Source organism: Rattus norvegicus, chromosome 8 (genome assembly GCF_021556685.1).
Source record: "Rattus norvegicus strain SHRSP/BbbUtx chromosome 8, alternate assembly SHRSP_T2T, whole genome shotgun sequence".
Classification (NCBI taxonomy): domain Eukaryota; kingdom Metazoa; phylum Chordata; class Mammalia; order Rodentia; family Muridae; genus Rattus; species Rattus norvegicus.
The window spans coordinates 22,961,823-22,982,687 of NC_141541.1; the positions used below are offsets into that span (position 1 = coordinate 22,961,823).

General features: G+C 40.1%; 1 protein-coding gene and 2 pseudogenes across 2 annotated transcripts; all 3 read right to left on the reverse strand.

The window, feature by feature from the left end:
• Nucleotides 1-234: 234 nt before the first annotated feature.
• LOC148003968 (uncharacterized) lies at nt 235-20,838 on the reverse strand. 2 transcript variants are annotated; one of them, XR_015627074.1, is made up of 3 exons: nt 20,700-20,838; nt 4,181-4,318; nt 235-2,295 (listed from the first exon to the last, which is right to left on the reverse strand). XR_015627074.1 is itself a non-coding variant. In XM_087564009.1 (3 exons), the coding sequence occupies exons 1-3, from the start codon at nt 20,548-20,550 to the stop codon at nt 2,109-2,111; spliced, it is 333 nt and encodes a 110-aa protein (XP_087420135.1). In that variant the 5' UTR covers nt 20,551-20,685; the 3' UTR covers nt 1,036-2,108. The 2 variants fall into 2 exon arrangements, 1 of the variants encoding a protein (XP_087420135.1); XM_087564009.1 differs by lacking the exon at nt 20,700-20,838 and adding an exon at nt 20,543-20,685 and having other exon boundaries at nt 1,036-2,295.
• Olr1133-ps (olfactory receptor pseudogene 1133) lies at nt 6,855-7,709 on the reverse strand (annotated as a pseudogene).
• Nucleotides 12,691-12,816, reverse strand: Olr1134-ps (olfactory receptor pseudogene 1134; annotated as a pseudogene).
• Nucleotides 20,839-20,865: the final 27 nt, after the last annotated feature.

Below are 20,865 nucleotides of genomic sequence, written 5' to 3' on the forward strand. Positions count from 1 at the left end.
AAAAGATAGCATTTTCAGCAAATGGTGCCGGTTCAACTGGAGGTCAACATGTAGAAGAATGCAGATTGATCCATGCTTATCACCCTGTACAAAGCTTAAGTCCAAGTGGATCAAGGACCTCCACAAGAAACCTGATACACTCAAACTAATAGAAGAAAAACTAGGGAAGCATCTGGAACACATGTGTCCCGTGCTACGTCTCGCCAGCAGGTACGACGCGGCACACACAGGATCCTACTGCAGAAAAGCTTTAATGCGTCTTGAGAGGGAGAGCATAAGCTTACAATGCGGAGACGCCGAGTGAGGAATAACCGTCCCTTATATAGGAAACTATCCTCGCCTAGGACGTGTCACTCTCTGACAGGTCGCTGCCAATTATGCCAGATGACGTACCAAAACGTACGTGTCCCTTTGAGTAGGGAAGTTACCAGGCGCCTGCGTATTGCCCTTTTTACTAGGTGCGTTCTGCTGGATGCCGGTGCCATCTTGTAATGGAGTTTGTGAGGACAGCTCCTCACATATGTGAGGACAGCTCCTCGGACAGCTCCTCACATCTGTGAGGACAGCTCCTCAGACAGCTCCTCACATCTGTGAGGACAGCTCCTCGGACAGCTCCTCACATCTCCCCCTTTTCTGTTTTTTTAACCAAACAGGACACCCAGATATAGGAGGGCGAAGACAGAGGTCATATCCTCGTACAAAGTTGGCGAACCTGTACAAGAGAGATACCCTAATCTGTTGTTGGGCCACAGGGCACTCCCGACCCGTCGCACTGCCATTTTTCGAGGGAGGGAAAACTGGGGCAGAAACCCTCATGTAATATGACATGCCTTCCAGGGAGCGTATTTGGTAGAACTTCCCTGTGCGATGCTAAGCTCGTCACCCCTCATGGGCTGCTCATGCCGGACACTCTAATCCTGTGCAATGAACCGAGGTTCTAGGAGTGCAAGAGCTGTCCTGCCGGCGACCTGTTGCTTGAGCATGGTCAACCAGATATCGGCTGACGCTCCTTGTTCAAGGGCTACAAGCGCCTGGTCGATCACTACTTTGTCCTTTCTTGTTTGAGATCTCAATTTTCAAAGCAACCAGAGGAGTAACACTAATCCACAGCAGAGGATCACTCCAAAAAGTCCCACTCCCACCCATTCCTTGAAATAAGAGACTGCTGAGGTGATCCAGGACGACAATCCCTCCGTCAAAGACAGGTCCAGTCGTGCAGAATTTACTTGAATGATGGTCGCTCTCAGCTCCCGAAGTGTCTGTTCAAACTCCAAGGTCCAATTCTGTAACAGATGCTGTGAAAGACTCTTAGACAGATTAGCAGCTCGGGTAAATTTGTCATATTATATGGAGGTGACACAAAGGCCTGGGAGTTTCTGCTCACAGCCAAGCTGGGCCAGTTGCCATAGAATGTCTAATTGCTCTCGGACCAGATCTATATGTTGGTTGACAAGCATAAGGCCTCCCTATGTCTGAGTATTGGCCGAGGCCTGTCTGTCCCGAGCCACAGAGATAGTGGCCGATAAATCATTGATAGTTTGGGTTGTCTGTACTGAATTTGACAAGGCCATTGGCGAGGCAGTAACCGAGGCAGCGACTGCTGTCGTAGCAATAATGCCAGCAATAATTGCAGAAATACCAAAATCTCTTTTTCCTCTAAATAAGGTCATGGTTCCCGGGGTATCAACAGGGATCGGGATAAAGCGAGGCATGCGGGTAACTACTGCGATATTTTATATGAGTAGCTGTCCCGACAGAGGCAGCAGGTTTGAAGTTCCCCATCCAGGAAAATGACAACCGTCCCTTTTCGCCCTTTCCTCCAAGTAGCATCGCCATGGGCGTAAGATCAGTGCAGCTACCATTAACGCAATGTAAGGCCACCACCATAGAGAACTGTGGCGTTAGCCACAATGTCCTCCTCAGCAGTTCCCCATGTGGCCTCCCTTAACCAAGCAGAAGATTGATTATATAACATAATGCAAGGGAGATCAAAAGATGTTTTGTTGAATATGCCAAAACAAAGGCTGCCCTTAAGGGGAATAGTCCTATTTTCTTTTACTCGTTCAACCTGTGGATCCTTAGGTAAATAGGCCAACCCTAAATCCCTGTTAGTGGTACATCACCGGCATCGGGAGTGGAAAGGTTGACATTATTCCCCATCGTAGCTCGCCCTGCACCATTGCTGGCATCCATGGAAGAAGAGTGAGGAGGTGCAGGAGTCCCAGTCCCTTCTTGATCACTTGCTGTGATGCTCCGAGTAAGTCGTCCTGGGATCCATATGGGATTTTCATTGTCCTGTGGAAAAACACAGACAGCTCCCCTGGATCTTATTAAAACAGGATCTGGGCCTTTCCATTCATTTGTTAATACATCCTTCCATTTGACTAATTCTTTTGTCCTCTTGGGCTCTGAGCAATGTCACTCAGCCGCTGTTTGTCCAGCTTCATCAAGATTTAAAAAATTTAAGGTAAAAAGGGCCAGAGTAGTGGCCACTCGGGGTGTTGGGGGGAGTTCTATCATAATTCCCCTTCTTTGTTTTATTAAATATGATTTGAGCGTCCGATGAGCACGCTCTATGATTCCCTGTCCTTGAGGGTTGTAGGGCAGGCCCGTCAGGTGGGTAACCTGCATCTGAGCACAAAACTGACAGAATTTTTGTGATGTGTAGGCGGGGCCATTGTCAGTTTTTACACATTTTGGCTTTCCCCAAGCACTCCATGCTTCAAGGCAGTGCTGAATGACATGTGTTGTTTTTTTCTCCTGTAAGTGGGGTGGCATGTAGAATGCCAGAACATGTGTCTATAGATACATGCACATACTGTAATTTTCCAAAAGTAGAACTATGAGTAACATCCATTTCCCAGATTTGCAATGGTTGTATTCCTCTCGGGTTGACCCTGATGTGAGGAACTAGGAGGAACTGGCAGCACTGTTGGCATTGGGTGACTATATCATGTGCCTCTTTTCTAGTTATAGAGAAGCGGCGGCGTAAAGTTTCTGAGGTGACATGGAAATTGCCATGAAAGGCTTTAGCGGCCTCTAAAGGAGAGGCCAGGGCCACAGCTATCATTTTTGTGGCTTTGTCAGCCAAATCATTCTCTGAACTCATTGGGCCAGGGAGTCCAGAATGGGCCCGTATATGAGTAATGTATACAGGGAATCTTCTATTTAATAGGATAATTTGGATTTTTCGGAAAATATCTGCCACCTTACTAGTGGGTTTAATTATACCGGCGGTTTCATGAATACTATCAGCACTAGCTCGGCCTCCTCCTCTGAGTCTAAGGTTTTATTTTCAGAGCTTTCAGAACTGTCGAGGTTCAGCGCTTCTAGCTCTTTCACAGGGTATAGGCTGGCTCCCCCTCCTGGTTTATGTGTAGAGGAGGAAGTGCTGGAATCTGAAAATTTCAACGCTCCCTTGTCTGCGGACTTACCGGGAGGGCCCTTTTTCTTTCTTAGGACGTCTTTTTCTTGCGCGCGCCCAACCTCTCACTACGTTCGGTTTCTGACAGACTTTCCCGGACTACCACGAGAGTGGCCTGTCCTTCTACTACTGCTGCCTTACACGTTTTCCCTAGGCACAGATCCTCTTCCGCCAATTTTCTGTCAAGGTCTTTTCCAAGTTTGTTCCATGAGGCAATTGTAAACGAGCCTGAACAGGCAAACCAAGGCACCACCCTCTCCACCTCCTTCACAAAGTTTTTAAGTGTTCCTCCTCCAATTTTGATGTTCCTCTGCTTTAACACTGTTTCCAAGGCCGTGACCACAGACTGTGAGGATCCCATGATGGGCCAGGAACGCCGGCGGCTTATCTACCTCCGTCTGACAAGGCGTGAGGTGAAAGGGTAGAGACGGACACGCTGCTCTCTTATTTACGGGAGTCTTACACGTGCTTCCCTGGACGGTGCCGCTTATCTACGTCGGCCTTATCGCGTCCTTGATCCTCAACAGTCAAAATCGAAGGTAAAAGGGAGCTGCGCGAAGCTCACTTATATATGAGAGACTGAGACGCGCCTTCAGCTGCTGTGATCATCCTTTTAACAGCGAAAACGGTGAAAACAGAACATAAAGAGTAGGGTGGCTCCCAGGACAAATGCTATAGCCTCAACAAATCCTTCCCAAGGCGGTGACAACCCCAAACCAAAGACCAAGAGAGGGCTGCCTCTCCAAACGTATCTACCTGCAGTTCTGAATCCTCCTTGTCGCCAAGGGATCTCCGAAGGTGCTGACGATGGCGAGATCTTTCCCGGGTTTTTGGCACCAGATGTCCCGCGCTACATCTCGCCAGCAGGAACGACGCGGCACACACAGGATCCTACTGCAGAAAAGCTTTAATGCCTCTTGAGAGGGAGAGCATAAGCTTACAATGCGGAGACGCCGAGTGAGGAATAACCGTCCCTTATATAGGAAACTATCCTCGCCTAGGACGTGTCACTCTCTGACTGGTCGCTGCCAATTATTCCAGATGACGTACCAAAACGTACGTGTCCCTTTGAGTAGGGAAGTTACCAGGTGCCTGCGTATTGCCCTTTTTACTAGGTGCGTTCTGCTGGATGCCGGTGCCATCTTGTAATGGAGTTTGTGAGGACAGCTCCTCACATATGTGAGGACAGCTCCTCAGACAGCTCCTCACATCTGTGAGGACAGCTCTTCGGACAGCTCCTCACACACATGGGCACTGGAAAAAAATTCCTGAACAAAACACCAATGGCTTATGCTCTAAGATCAGGAATCGACAAATGGGACCTCATAAAACTGCAAAGCTTCTGTAAGGCAAAGGACACTGTGGTTAGGACAAATCGGCAACCAACAGATTGGGAAAAGATCTTTACCAATCCTACAACAGATAGAGGCCTTATATCCAAAATATACAAAGAACTCAAGAAGTTAGACTGCAGGGAAACAAATAACCCTATTAAAAAATGGGGTTCAGAACTAAACAAAGAATTCACAGCTGAGGAATGCCGAATGGCTGAGAAACACCTAAAGAAATGTTCAACATCTTTAGTTATAAGGGAAATGCAAATCAAAACAACCCTGAGATTTCACCTCACACCAGTGAGAATGGCTAAGATCAAAAACTCAGGTGACAGCAGATGCTGGCGAGGATGCAGAGAAAAAGGAACACTCCTCCATTGTTGGTGGGATTGCAGACTGGTACAACCATTCTGGAAATCAGTCTAGAGGTTCCTCAGAAAATTGGACATTGAACTGCCTGAGGATCCAGCTATACCTCTCTTGGGGATATACCCAAAAGATGCCCCAACATATAAAAAAGACACGTGCTCCACTATGTTCATCGCAGCCTTATTTATAATAGCCAGAAGCTGGAAAGAACCCAGATGCCCTTCAACAGAGGAATGGACACAGAAAATGTGGTACATCTACACAATGGAATATTACTCAGCTATCAAAAACAACGGCTTTATGAAATTCGTAGGCAAATGGTTGGAACTGGAAAATATCATCCTGAGTGTGCTAACCCAATCACAGAAAGACATACATGGTATGCACTCATTGATAAGTGGCTATTAGCCCAAATGCTTGAATTACCCTAGATGCCTAGAACAAATGAAACTCAAGACAGATGATCAAAATGTGAATGCTTCACTCCTTCTCTAAAAGGGGAACAAGAATACCCTTGGCAGGGAAGAGAGAGGCAAAGATTAAAACAGAGACTGAAGGAACTCCCATTCAGAGCCTGCACCACATGTGGCCCATACATCTACAACCACCCAATTCACAAGATGGATGAAGCAAAGAAGTGCAGACCGACAGGAGCCGGATGTAGATCGCTCCTGAGAGACACAGCCAGAATACAGCAAATACAGAGGTGAATGCCAGCAGCAAACCACTGAACTGAGAGTAGAACCCACGTTAAAGGAATCAGAGAAAGAACTGGAAGAGCTTGAAGGGGCTGGAGACCCCATATGAACAACAATGCCAAGCAACCAGACCTTCCAGGGACTAAGCCACTACCTAAAGACCATACATGGACGGACCCTGGACTCTGACCTCATAGGTAGCAATGAATATCCTAGTAACAGCACCAGTGGAAGGGGAAGCCCTGGGTCCTGCTAAGACCGAACCCCCAGTGAACTAGACTGTTGGAGGGAGGGCGGCAATGGGGGGAGGGTTGGGAGGGGAACACCCATAAGGAAGGGGAGGGGGAGGGGGATGTTTGCCCGCAAACCAAAGAATTATTATTAAGTGTTAAATCAATTAAAAAAATGAAGTAATATTAAATATTACTTATAATCAGAGAGGCTACCTCCATCAACTGACGACAACAGATACAGACACTCACAAGAAAACATTAGGAAAAGAAAGACTAAATTGAAATTTTCCATTAGATACCTCCCTTCAGAGTTCAGAGAATTCTGTAGAAGAGAAAGAGAGAGGAATAATTGTTAAAGACCGAGGGTCAAGGACACAAGAAAAACAAGTTCCATAGAATTGATTGAATAGGACTCATAGGGACTTATATATACTGAAGCAAAAATCAGAGCCTCCATGAGTCTTCATTAGATCCTTGCATGTATATTAGTTATTGTTAGTTGTTAGTTATTTCCTAGTTTTCTCCATTTGTGGGAACAGTAAAACTGGGAAGAGGAGTGTTTCAGACTCCTTTACATGTTCTTAGGGCCTTTCCTCCTACTTGATTACCTTGCCCAACCCTGATATGAGGGGTTATGCCTAGTTTTATATCTTGTTTTGTGATATGCCTAGAAGTCTTGTATTTAAAGAAACAGAGGAGGACTTGTTCTGGAAAAGAAGAGAGGGAGCAGTGGTTGTTGTTGGGAATGGGTAGGGTACTGGAAGTCAGAGAGATGAGAAACTGAAGTCAGGATGTATTTTATATCATAAGACATTCTTTATGTTCCCCTTCATCAAGCTGTAGATAGCAGGTTTCAATATTGGAGGATTTAATAATACCATCTTTTTAATGATGTGAGAGCATTAACAAGTTTATTCACTAGGAGTTGAGACTCATATGTAACAAATGATTCATACTTTTCCCCTGTTGATGAGATCCTCAAGATAGAAGATATAATTTAAATATAGAAGGAAGTATTTGAGAAATTTGTACATAATAAATTTTGACACCCTTTATGTATATACACATGATATTGCTGAACTAAGCTAAAGCAGCAAGTTTGATAATCTGTGCAAATTCACAAAAAATATGAGATTTTCTAATTTTCACAGAAAGACAACTTACAACACTGACACACTATGTAGTAGGGCATGCACTATGCTAATAAGAAGGGAGAATAAAATTATGAGGACACAGAGGCAAAGGATCCTAATGACTAGGCCTCAGTGGATGACAGTTAGACACGTAGTGGTCCCAGATCATGGCTGTAAGGAGGCAATTTTCTAGCCCATAAAATTCAAGACAATGAAGGACTAATTGAGGTAACCATTGAATGAATTGAAAGTATTGTTTTGAACTCTTGCACATTAGCATGGTGGGGGAATTATTGTGCTTATGATGTTGTCAGTGAAGGGCAGTCCAGTATAAAGAAGTCCATTGATATGTGAAGTTGCAATTTAGAGATGACAGTCTGGAAAATTAATAAGTTCTCCAGAATGGTGAAGAGGTACTTAAGTAGGAAAAGTCTTAAAATGAAAAGTTGTAGTGAGGGATTACCTGTTTATACCAGAAGACAAAATTCAAAAATAACTTTTGCTTCATAGGTTTTACTTTTTACATCAATTATTCAGAAAAAAGAACTTTGAAAATATAATGAAAGTTATTGTTCCTGTAAATTTGCCATAGTAATAAATGTTGATTTTGAATAAATGAAAAAAAAATACTTATGTTGCCTTTCTGATAAGGTCTTTTGATAAAAATCAGAGGTCTGTGTTTTAAAATGTACCTAACATGAACTTTTTAGCCTAAGTACTGTAAACAAATCCTTCTTATATAACAAATGGGCATTTTCATAAGCATTTTGTAGTAAATCTAGCATTGAGATGCTCCCAACCATTTCAATCTTCTCTTATGAGTTCTGTTACTTTTTGGATGAAAATGATGTTTTCATTATACTCCTACTTTTAACATTATGCAATTATTTCAGGTTCTTTTTACAGTCATTTTAGAGGAGTAGATTATATTGGTTGTTTATTTTTATTTTGTCTATTTTTCTAGACAATGATTTTCTGTGTATCCCTAGTTGTCCTGGAACTTGCTCGGTAGATCAGACTGGCTTCAAATTCAGAGATCTGTCTATCTCTACCTTCTGAGGGCTAGGAGTTAAGTCCTGCAACAATATGCCTGACTGAGAGATCTACATTGGATAAAGAGAGAGTGTGCAGTAATGGCTGGAATTAGGATATATTTGAGGGTAGTGTAGTGTAGTGTAAAAAACTTGTGAATTGAAAACTTCATGGAATCTGTGAGGGTGACCCTAGTAAGAACTCTTAGAATTTAAGAATACCAAGTTTGAACTTGTCATATTTTATAGCTCACATAGACTTTTAGTGATGGATCAGGGTTACATTTTGTCAAAGGGTTGGTCAAGGATGTCCTTTTAAGATTCCCCAAATAACACAGACTTATACTATAACAGAAAATTGCTATGTAAAAACTGACAGTAAAGACTCCTTCCAAGGACAACATCCACAAAGGTCAGGTAGAGAACTGAACTCTCAGCTGCATGGGAGCCTTCACCTCTATATTTTACTCTCATTGGTTCAAAAGTTATTCTGTAGGCTATGAAAAGAGAAACAAGGACATCAACTCAGGAATAAACCCCTCAATTTTCATTTTGTTTTGTGTGAAAGATATGCTGAGGTAATGCTTGCTAGAGAATTTGTGGGAGTGACCAGCAACAATTTGGTGTAACTTGAGATCTAAGTCATAAGAAGTCTGTGCCCTATACAGCCTTGATGGTTAGGAACTGGAGAGGATAGCCAAGAGACAAAGTTTAGAACTGAGCATCACAGGGAACAAAAATAAACAAAAACATTTAAATGACAATGATTCCTATTGATACTCTGCTGTACTCATAGATTGGTATCTCTTTCAGCCACCATCTGAGAGGACTCCACTATCAGCATATGGGAGCAAATTCAGAGACGTGCTGAGAGACATTATTCCGAAAGAGAGTCTTAATTAGATGTTTCCATTGGATCTCTCCTTTCAGAGACTGAAGAAACCTATGGGAGAATATGAGTAAAGATTGTAAGAAACACCATGAGAACATGACTAATTGAATCAACTAAGCAGGGCTCATGTGACTCACAGACTCACCATGTAGCCATCATGTAGCTTGCCTGGTTCTAACTAGGTCCTCAGTGTATAATCTGGACCTTAGCTTTGTGTTTATGGGGGAATTTTAATAGTGGGATATGTTGTTTTCTTAATTTTTTGCCTGCTCTTGGGACTACTTTTCTCCTCTTGGATTTCCTTGACAAGCCAGATATGAGTGCTCATTGTAATTTTTTGTCCTGCTTTGCTGTCAGATTTCTGAGACCAGCTCTTTTCTAAAGAGTAAAGAAAGAGGGATTTGATCCCTCTTATTTGAAGTTACTTGAAATTTATTAAATCTAAATTTGTAGGAGGGATAACTTTGGTTTATTGAAATTTATTAAATCTACTAAACAATTCATAGATTCTTCTATTTTCAATAAAAAAGAAGAGAAGAAAAAACAAAAGAATGAGAAAATTATGTTTCACATTTTCCTTCTACTGGTTACTATACCAAGAAAAAACTACTGAATGTCATACCTTGTGAATGTATTACCTTGTGCTATCAAGCAAAACTGAAGTTAAAAGTGAATGTATCGTAGAAAGCCTATAACTTAATTTCCTACAACAGTTTTATGCTTCAAAATTACCTGTAGAAAAATTCAAAATACAAGTGTGGTAGTTCATCATATCTGTCTCATGGATGCAAAAGGAAATGTTATGACAAACATGCCCAATCACTTTACTTGATAATATAATTTCATTCCTTAAATTACCTGAAAAATTATTTGACCATCATTGCACATGCTTCTGAATATAAAATTGGCAATTTTAAAACAATGATTTAATTTTGTGTGTGCAAATATTTGTGTTCAGGTATAGATATGGGCTGTGAGTTCACATGTCCATGCACCTGCATTCAGGAGTAGGTAAGAGAACCTACTTGCATACTGTTCCTTAGTCCTTAGTCACTTTGCACCTTTATTTTTTTTTTTGAGAGTGGTAGTGAAGAATGTGTGGCCAACATGTTACAGTGTTACAGTGATCTACTGTCTCTACCCCCTCACTTCTGAGATCATAAGCACACACCAAAATTCTTGATGTTTTAAAAGTATTGTTTTTAAAGTTCAAACTTGGGTCCCCATGCATGCATGAAAAGTACTTTACCCTTTGAACTGCATTGAATGCTTAATAACAAAAATTCTTCCAAATTACTTTACAGATACAGCCTAAATTTGCCCAAATTTTTTTCCTTGATTATCTATGTAGGTGTGCTTTCTTAACTTTTCTAGATCAACTGTGGAAGGGGAAAGCAATCATTCAGGTGTTTATTAGCAATAGAAGAAAGTTTTGCCTGTCAAAAGAACTTAGATAATCCTGGTGGAAATGAAAACAATCTGACATATAATTTCCTCTGTATTTATGTAAATATAATTGTTGGAGTCCTTGTGTCATCCTAAATATTCCCATTCCCATGATAATCATAGCACATCATTATATAACATAAACACACACCAAAATAGCTAAATGTGAAAAATAAATATCAAATCTCCTATAAAAACAGGTCAAAAGGCAATCTTCTAGTGACAGGGACTAACCATCCTGTCACTAGAAGTAGTACACATTCAATTGGATGAGGTGACCTGTGTTTGCCCAGGAACCGTCAGATGGATATATTTTCTAAGAGCAAGGTACTAATCATTTCACAATGTATACATTTTTCCAAATTTTACAGTCATTCCTAAACTGAGGGGATATAAAGAAACATATATTTATTGGAGTCTCTTGCTTGCATTTAGTCCCTTCCCTATCACATTTTTCCGTTTCTCACTTCTGTCTCTGTCTCTTTATATGGATGTGTGTGTGTGTGTGTGTGTGTGTGTGTGTGTGTGTGTTTGTGTGTGTGTGTGTGTGTGCGTGTTTGGGTTTGCATAACTAATACTACCTGACATTTATTTACCCTTAGGAGTAATACATAACTGGAGTAATCTTTATTAGAAAATAATTTTGTAGATACAACAAATACAAATTTTACAGAAAAGTTTACATTGTCTGTATACTTTTGTAAATCTTGTTTATGTAGAAAACACAAGTATCTTCATCAAAGATACAAATTGTCTCTTATGAGAGTATATAAAAGAAGGGAGCTGCAGGCTCTTCTAATACAACTTATTTTTTGCCATTCTAAGGGATTTCCTTCTTCGTTTTTGCATGTAGAAGCAATCACAACACGTACAAAAACCCTACCCAGAGCAAAAAGAGGAGGAGGGGGAACAGATTCTTGGAACTGTATGTCTTTTGATATTTATACTGTTCAATTCCATAGTCCAAATAAACCATGGAGACGAACAGAGGGAAGGGACAAAGAATTTTTCATACTGATGCATATATCTCAGGTTCAGTTTGGTATACAAATTCATTTGCTTTGTTCCCATTTGAATCTACCAGGAATTTAATAAATAAAACTTGTCTATATAGCATTCTGACATTCTTCAGCTGTAGAAACTCAGTTTCAGTAGTTAACATATGAAATAAAGACAAAATATTGTACACTGGGTACACAAAATTTTACAATGCTTTGGGACTATAGACTACACATCAGCCTTCTTATCATCCAGATTGTTGAGGAAGTATATGAAAGTTCAAGGAGTGAGGACTTGTTTTAAATGTACTCTCTCTAGGTTTCCTATGATGAAATGGTTTCACACAAAACTGAAAATGTAGATAAAGATCAAAAACCTTCACAAAATAATTGAGAGAGAAAGAGAGAGAGAGAGAGAGAGAGAGAGAGAGAGAGAGAGAGAGAGAGAGAGAAGTAGAGCCAGCGCTATTTTATTTATTTCAGGGGCCTTTTACAAAAATGATATGTTCTTTATTATTGTGGTTAAATTTTTATTGGTTATTTTATTTATTGACATTTCAAAAGTTATTCCCCTTCCCAGTTTTCCCTACATAACCCCCTATATTCTCTCCCTCTCCCCCTTCCTCTATGCATATGCTCCTCCATCCACCCACCCACTGCTGCCTCAACATCCTAGCATTCTCCTACCCTGGGTCATCAAACCTCCACTGGACAAAGGAGATCCCCTCCCAGACGCCTAATAAGGCAATCCTCTGCTACTTAAGCAGCTGGAACCATGAGTTCCCCCATGTGTACTATTTGATTGGTCGGTGATTCCTTGGGACATTTGGGGGGTCTGTTTGGTTGATATTGTTGTTCTTCCTATGAGGTTTCAAACCCTTTCAGCTTCTTCATTCCTTGCCCCAACTTCTCCATTAGGATCCCCAAGCTTACTCCAATGTGTGGCTGGGTGTTTACATCTGTATTGGTGACGTTCTGACAGAGCCCCTCAGGGGACAACTATATCTGATCCTGTAATCAAGTGCTTCTTGGCATCAGTGATAGTGTCTGAGTTGGGTGTCTGTAGATGGGATGGACCACTAGGTGGAGAAGTCTCTGGATGGCCTTTCCTTCAGTGTTTTCTTTTCTTTTTCAAGATAGTTACCAAGAACTTGGAGAGAAACAGGCTAAAAATCAGGGGACATCAACTCTGGGTCTTTTTCAGTCCTAGGAGAAGGAATTCTGAAACAGCAGTAAGAGTTAGATATTTTGATTCCATATGTTTAGAAATTCTATTCATAGAGTTCTATTACTTTCCATGAGGAGATGACATTGTGATTCTTAAGTCAATAATCAGTCACATGTTTGAGTAAAGCATTCTTATATATTATTTTCTGACTTGTCAATAAATGTAGATCACCCAATGACTGGGCAGAATAGGGAATATGGATGACTTTCACCAGTGAAGGGAAGGAGAAGAGAGGAAGGTAATGTAAGATCTGCCAAGATGACATAAAGGAGGAGAGAGTTCCTGGGAGTTCAGGAGAAACATGGAAGGCCTAATTGCAAGTATTATTTGATATTGTCTGGGAATTAGCAAGATTAGGTGAGGGGATTGAAATATCCTGCTCAGGTATTGAGACCAAGCTAGAGAATGAATCTTGATTTTTCTGTTTCATTATTGGGAATTATCTATGGTAAAGAAATATATCCAACATAGTAATTTACTAAATACATATGTATTTAAAATTGCTAGACTGTGTGACTTCATCATGGGTGAAGTGCCTAGACAACAGCCAAGTGGCCACTGCCAAGCCACTTGTAGTGCTGAACACAATGTGCATGGGAGTCCTCAGTCCATGTTTTCTCATGTGGGAAACAAGCAGCTGTGGAACAGTTGCTGTGGATCCCATTCTTTGATATACCCATTCCATGCTGGGCAATGCAGGGTGTTTGAACAGGGGTCCTCCCAGTGCTTCTCTTTAGGACATCTGTGCACCAGATAGGAAGGGGAAGGCCAAGCCCTGGTCAGGGAGCAATACTCATTTTGGTTGCAGGTGATCTTGGAGAGGACTGAGAGGCTAGGAGAGAGAACCTTTTCTGAGAGATTTATGCATGTCTCTTTATGACTAAGACATTCCCCAAACCACAAACTTTGAAAAGATATCATCTTTGCTAATCCAAACTGTTCCATTTCATTGTAGATGTGAATGAATATATGGAACTCAGGTGGAGCAGGAACTAAATAAATACCTTTTGTGGCAATGAATGATCAGGAAGGGAAGCTCAGTAGCTGTGCACTTAGGACCTATCTAGATACTTCATTATTACAGTGAACTCCACATTTTTATGCTCATTACTTATTGCCTTGGTTCACTTGGTGGGGTGTTTGCAAGGGATATGGCTCCATTCCTGCCTTTCACAATTCTGAGACTCCTGGGGATCTGAGCCTGCTCACCCTTACAAGTTCTTCTGTCTTGTAGCACTGTTCATTTGCCTTACAAAAATAACATTTACAATTCTTAGCTCTTCATTCAGATCCCTGGAGTTCTGTTTCTAACATCCAAATTGGACTCAGAATCACAGAGAACTCTTGCTCTTAACATCACTCCACACTCTCTCCCATGCTGAACTCTGAGGTATAGGACTTTTGCTAGAAATGGCCCATAAAGTGTAAACATTCCATAGTTAGTTAATTTCTTCATTTTCATGAATTCCATGATTCATGTGATTAATCATTATTGGGTATGTTGATTATATATTTTGGTTTTAAACAATAAAGCTGCGATTACAGCAAAATTATGTACATTTTATTTTCAATATATTGAATTTACTTTGATTAGGTATATGCTCAATTGTGGAACAGATGGTTTTCAAGATAGTCCCATTTTTGCTGACTTTTAATTGTTACACAACATTCAGTTCTCCATAACTAAGAATAAATTTATGTTCCCCTTGATTAATAGCACAGGTTTCTATTTTTCAACTTTGTCTTCAGATCATATTATTTCTTGCTTTCTTTGTAAGAGTAAATCTTACTGGGATGGTGTACTATTTGGAATCTTAATAAAAGTCTATTTTTGATTTTTATTTTAAAAAATTGCTTCATTTATTATCAAGGATTTTAAAAATATATTTTAATCATATTCATTCTATTGTTTCCCCGACTCCTCTCATATCCTTCCACCCACAATCTTACACAACCAGTATTTTGTTATCTCTTTCTCCACCTCTCTCTCTCTCTCTCTCTCTCTCTCTCTCTCTCTCTCTCTCTCTCTTTCTCTCTCAACAACAACAGCAACAACAATAACAACAACAACAATACATATAGTAGAAAATGTAGATTTTTTGACTACTTCTGAGCAAGGAGCCTATCCTGGAGAATCATACTATACTAAGATTCACTACACTGAAAAAAAAATGACTTTTAATTTCTTACTTAGAAGCTATGAAATGGCAATATTGCCTTGCCTGTTGTTGTGACCTTGGCACATTTGCCCCTTTCTATGATTGCTGACTGTATTATATTTATTTGAATATCCAGTGCCTACAACTGAATGGTATTTTCAAGTGATCATTCCATTTCTACCTATATGTTTTGCGACATGATGAAATTTAAGAAATGGGCCTATTTAAAGAAAGTAACAAAAACACTGACAATATGTTGAAGACAGTGGTGATATAATTCCACCACTTCTGGAACACTATTGACTTTTTAAAACTTCTGAGAAATAAAGTATCAGCCTTTTTTGTTGTTGTTAATGGTGTGGCTCTAGGAAGGTTGAAAACATGGAAAGGTAGGCTCATTACCTTAGAGTACTTGAGAAAAACGAAGTTCACTCTGCAGGATTAATATAGTAAAAACGGCCATTTTACCAAAAGCGATCTATACACTCAATGCAATCTCCATCAAAATTCCAACCCAATTCTTCATAGAATGAGACAGAACAATTTGCAAATAGATCTGGAATAACAAAAGACTCAGTATACCTAAAACTATCCTCCACAATAAAAGGACTTCTGGGGGAATCACTATCCCTGAACTCAAGCAGGATTACAGAGCAATTGAGATAAAAACTGCATGGTATTGGTACAGGGACAGACAGATAGACTAGTGGAATAGAATTGAAGATCCAGAAATGAACCCAAACACCTATGGTCACTTGAATTTTGACAAAGGAGCCAAAACAATCCAATGGAAAAGAGATAGCAGTTTCAGCAAATGGTGCTGGTTCAACTGGAAGTCAGCATGTAAAAGAATGCAGATCGATCCATTCTTACCACCCTGTACAAAGCTTTAGTTCAAGTGGATGAGGGACCTCCACATCAAAACAGGTACACTCAAACTAATAAAAGAAAAAGTGGGGAAGAACCTCAAACACATGGGCACTGGAGAAAATTTCCTCAACAAAACACCAATGTCTTATGTGCTAAGATCAAGAATCAACAAATAGGATCTCATAAAACTGCAAAGCTTCTGTAAGGCAAAGGACAAAATGGCAACCAACAGATTGCGAAAAGATCTATACCAATTCTACAACTGATAGAGGGCTTATATCCAAAATATGCAAAGAACTCATGAAGTTAGACTGCATTGAGACAAATAAGCCTATGAAAAAATGGGGTTCAGGGTCAAACAAAAAATTCACAACTGAGGAATGCTGAATGGCTGAGAAACGCTTAAAGAAATGTTCAACAACTTAAGTCATGAGGGAAATGAAAGTCAAAACAAGCCTGAGATTCTACCTCACACCAGTCTGAATGGCTAAAATCAAAAACTCATTTGACAGCAGATTCTAGCGAGGCTGTGGAGAAAGAGGAATGCTCCTCCATTGTTGGTGGGATTGTAGACTGGTACAACAATTCTGGAAACCATTAACTACCTGGGTACCCAGTTATACCTCTCGTGGGCATATACCCAAAAGATGCTCTGACATATAACAAAGACACATGCTCCACTATGTTCATAGCAGCCTTATTTATAATAGCCAGAAGCTGGAAAGAACCCAGGTGCCATTCAGCAGAGGAATGGATGCAGAAATGTGGCACATTTACAGAATGGCATACTACACAGCTATCAAAAGCAATGACTTTGTGAAATTTATAGGAGATGGTTGGAACTGGAAAATATCATCCTGAGTGAGGTAACCCAATCACAGAAAAACACACATGGTATACACTCATTGATAAGTAGATATTATCCCAAATGCTCGAATTACCCTAGATGCACAGAACACATGAAACTCAAGAAGGATCATCAAAATGTGAATGCTTCACTCCTTTTTTAAAAGGGGAACAAGAATACCCTTGGCAGGGAATAGGGAGGCCAAATTTTGAACAGAGGCTGAAGGAACGCCCATTCAGAGACTGCCCCACATGTGGCCCATACATGTACAGGCACCAAACTAGATGAGATAGATGAAGCAAAGAAGTGCAGGCTGACAGGAACTGGATGTAGGTCTCTCCTGAGAGACACACCCAGAACACAGCAAATACATAGGCAAATGCCATCAGCAAACCACTGAATTGAGAACGGGACCCCCGTTGAAGGAATCACAGAAAGGACTGAAAGAGCTTGAAGGGGCTCAGACCCCATATGAACAACAATGCCAACCAGAGCTTCCAGGGACTAAGCAATTACCCAAAGATGATGCATGGACTGAACCTGGGCTCCAACACCATAGGTAGCAATGAATAGCCTAGTAAGAGCACCAGTTGAAGGGGAAGCCCTTGTTCTGCCAAGACTGAACCCTCAGTGAATGTGATTGTAGGGGGGAGGGTGGTAATGGGGTGAGGATGGGAAGGGAAACACCCATAGAAAAGGGGAGGGGAAGGGATTAGGGGGATATTGCTGGGAAACTGGGAAAGGGAATAACAATTGAAGTGTAAATAAGAAATAACTACGTTAATTCAGATGGAGAAAAAAAAGATTGAAATAGAGAAAACAGAATCTTAAAAAAATAAAACTGAATAGGGGGAAATTTCCAAGTTATATGGATAGTTACAAGAAAGTAGAGCTGGTAGTAATGAGAGGAACGGCATGGTCAATATGTTCAAAATAAATTTTAGAAAATTTCAAATATTTGCTGCAACATTCCCTTTGAATTCATATGTGTATCAGGTGAGTTTGGTCAGAAAGAGGTTTTTCTCTTGCTGACATACATCCCCTCTGGTATAATACTCCTGTCTCCTATTATGCATAGCTCCATGAGCACTGTATGTTGGGATTTTTGAAGACTTCTTACTTAGTAACAAGTTTTCTACCCTCAGCACTATGTTATATTATTGATCTACATTCGTATTCATCTACTAAAGCAGATAGCTTCTCTGATGAGAGTTTGGCAACATGTTTACTTTCATGTGGAGTAATTATATTACTATGTTGCCGTATTGTACCAGTATATCACGCAGGTGTAACATATTCCTGGAATGGGAGATTTCATTTTGTGGCTAGAAATATGTATTTGGGATTTTTATCCTTCATTTCTTCTTTACTTCATTACTTCATTAACACTTCTTAAATATATGTGTAAATTTCAAAGTGTTTGAATTATTGTAGGTTTCCATGTGGTACCTCAAATTGCCCTTACTCTTAGCTGTCAATCATCCTGTTTCTTCGCTATAGTGTCCCTCCATCTTCTTCTTGGTTCAATACATATTTTCCTGTTTATTACATGTTTTTCCATAACTACATATTTTATTTCCTATTCCTTAGAAGATTATCCACTCACCTCAGTCCCTTACTCTATATCTAACCTCTCTGGTTACGTGAATTGTAGCATGCATATTGGAGGCCAAATATTAACCTTCATACAAAAGAAAATACTAACATATTTACTTTGTCATATTGAATTTGAATAACCTTGCCAAGGATAACTTGTTTTAATTGATCAATCTGTTTACCTGATAATTACATAATGTTTGAATTGTTAAAATTTAGTTTAATGATATTCTAAGATATAAATATACTGCATTTTTATATCACTTCATCTGTTGAGGGTCATCTAAATTTATTTCAATATTTTACCAATATAATGTAGCAAATATGAACATATATAAGCAATATTTCTCTAGTAGAGTTTAGAGCCCTTTGGGTATAGCTTGAGGTATGCACATATACAAGTCACATCATTTTCAATATTGAGAGAGAGAGAGAAAAAGTGGGCATAAACACATATCCCTAAACAAGAGAATGCAAAATCAAAAAGGAGTTTTCTCCCGCTGAGTCCCAGTGGGTATAAAATAAGACTTAAGAACAGACCTTATACGGAGAGCTGAAACGTAGCCCCTGAGGAGCGACTTCAGGCCCGGGACCAGAGGTAAGAACAACTTTTCTGCTCCAAGTGACCTGGCTGGTGGACTCAGGACGCACAGAGACAACATTCCTCTGGGACCGAACACTTCAGGTTTCTAGCTGGAGCCCAACCTCGCAGATCCTGGCCCACAGCTCCCTACTCCCAAACCAAATGAGAGAGAGAGAGCTCATCACCCAGAGAGTTGGGCACTCCTGAGACTGTATGTCATGAGAGACCGCCAGTACTGCCCACCCTTGCCCACATCTCTGGCCCAAGAGGAAACTGTTTAGGGCTCTGGGAACACGAAGATAGGGGCACTCAAGCTGCTGGTCCCCTGGAGTCCAATAAGATAGATAGACCCTTAGCCAGACTAACGAGAGAACACAGAGAGTGTGTCCAAATTAACAAAATCAGAAATGAAAAAGGAGACATAACTACAGATTCAGAGGAAATTCAAAAAATCATCAGATCTTACTATAAAAGTTGGCACTTTGAGAAAATCAACAGGATGGATAAACCCTTACACAGACTAAGCAGAGGGCACAGAGACAGTATCTAAATTAACAAAATCAGAAATGAAGAGGGAGACATAACAACAGAAACTGAGGAAATTGAAACAAAACAAAACAAAATACCATCAGATCATACTACAAAGCCTATACTCATCAAAACTGGAAAATCTGGATGAAATGGACAATATTTTAGATAGTATTCAGGTACCAAATCTAAAAAAGGATCATATAAAACAACCAAAACAACTAAACAGACTAATAACTCCCAAAGAAATAGAAGCAGTCATAAAAAGTATCCCAACCAAGAATAGGCTAAGACCAGATGGGTTTAGTTCAGAATTCTATAAGATTTTTATAGAGGACTTAATATCAATATTCTATAAACTATCCCACAAAATATGAATAGAAGGACTACTACCCAATTCCTTTTATGAAGCCACAATTACACTTATAAATAAACCACACATAGACCCAACAAATAAAAACAACTTCAAACCAATTTCTCTAATGAAGTTAGACACAAATACGAAATAAAATTCTCAGAAACTGAAACCAAGAACATAAAAATGATCATCCATCATGATAAAATAGGCTTTATCCCAGGGATGTATGGATGGTTCAATATGTGGAAATTCATCAATGTAACCTCCTATATATAAACAAACTGAAAGAAAAAATTCACACGACCATCTCATTAGATTCTGATAAAGAATTTGACAAAATTTAACACCGGTTCATGTTAAAAGTCTTGGAAAGATCAAGAATTCAAGGTCCATAACTTAACATATTAAAAGCAATATACAGCAAACTAGTAGCCAACATCAAATAAATGGAGAGTAACTTGAAGCTCTCCCGCTAAAACCAGGGCCTAGACAAGACTGCCTACTCTCTCCCTACGTATTAAATATAGTGCTGAAAGTCCTAGCCAGAATAATCAAACAAAAGGTCAAAGGGATTCAAATTGGAAAGGAAGAAGTCAAAATGACACCATTTGCTTTTGATAAGATACTATACATAAGTGATCACAAACATTCCAACGGAGAACCCCTAAACCTGATAAACAACTACAGCAAAGTGGCTAGATACAAAATTACCTCAAACAAATCAGTAGCCTTCCTCTACTCAAAGGATAAAAGAGCCTGAGAAAGAAATTAGCAAAATGACACACTTCATAATAGCCACAATTAATATAAAATACCTTTGCATTCTTTTAAATGCTGACTTCCAGTGGAACCAGCACCATTTGTTACCTTTTTCCACTGTGTGGTTTTGGGAGCTTTGTCAAAGATGTAATGACTATATAGGTGTGTGGGTTTATTTCTGGGACTTCAGTTCTATTCCATTGATGTACCTACCACAAGATGGCGATGTCTTCCACTGCGTCCCACGTGGAAAGCCGGGATAGCTTTCACCATTACAAGATGGCGCTAGCCTTCGCCGTGCCAGCCGAGTTCCTTTCAGGAAGTTAACTGTGTGCGCATGTGCAAGAGTGCCTTCGTGCCAGGTCTTTGCCCACTCCGG

Excerpts from the sequence above, each read along its gene's own strand:
- LOC148003968 (XM_087564009.1), bottom strand. Across the intron at positions 2,296-4,180 it reads AGGAGGATTCAGAACTGCAG|GACAATGAAAATCCCATATG; the intron begins GTAGATACGTTT and ends GTTTTTCCACAG.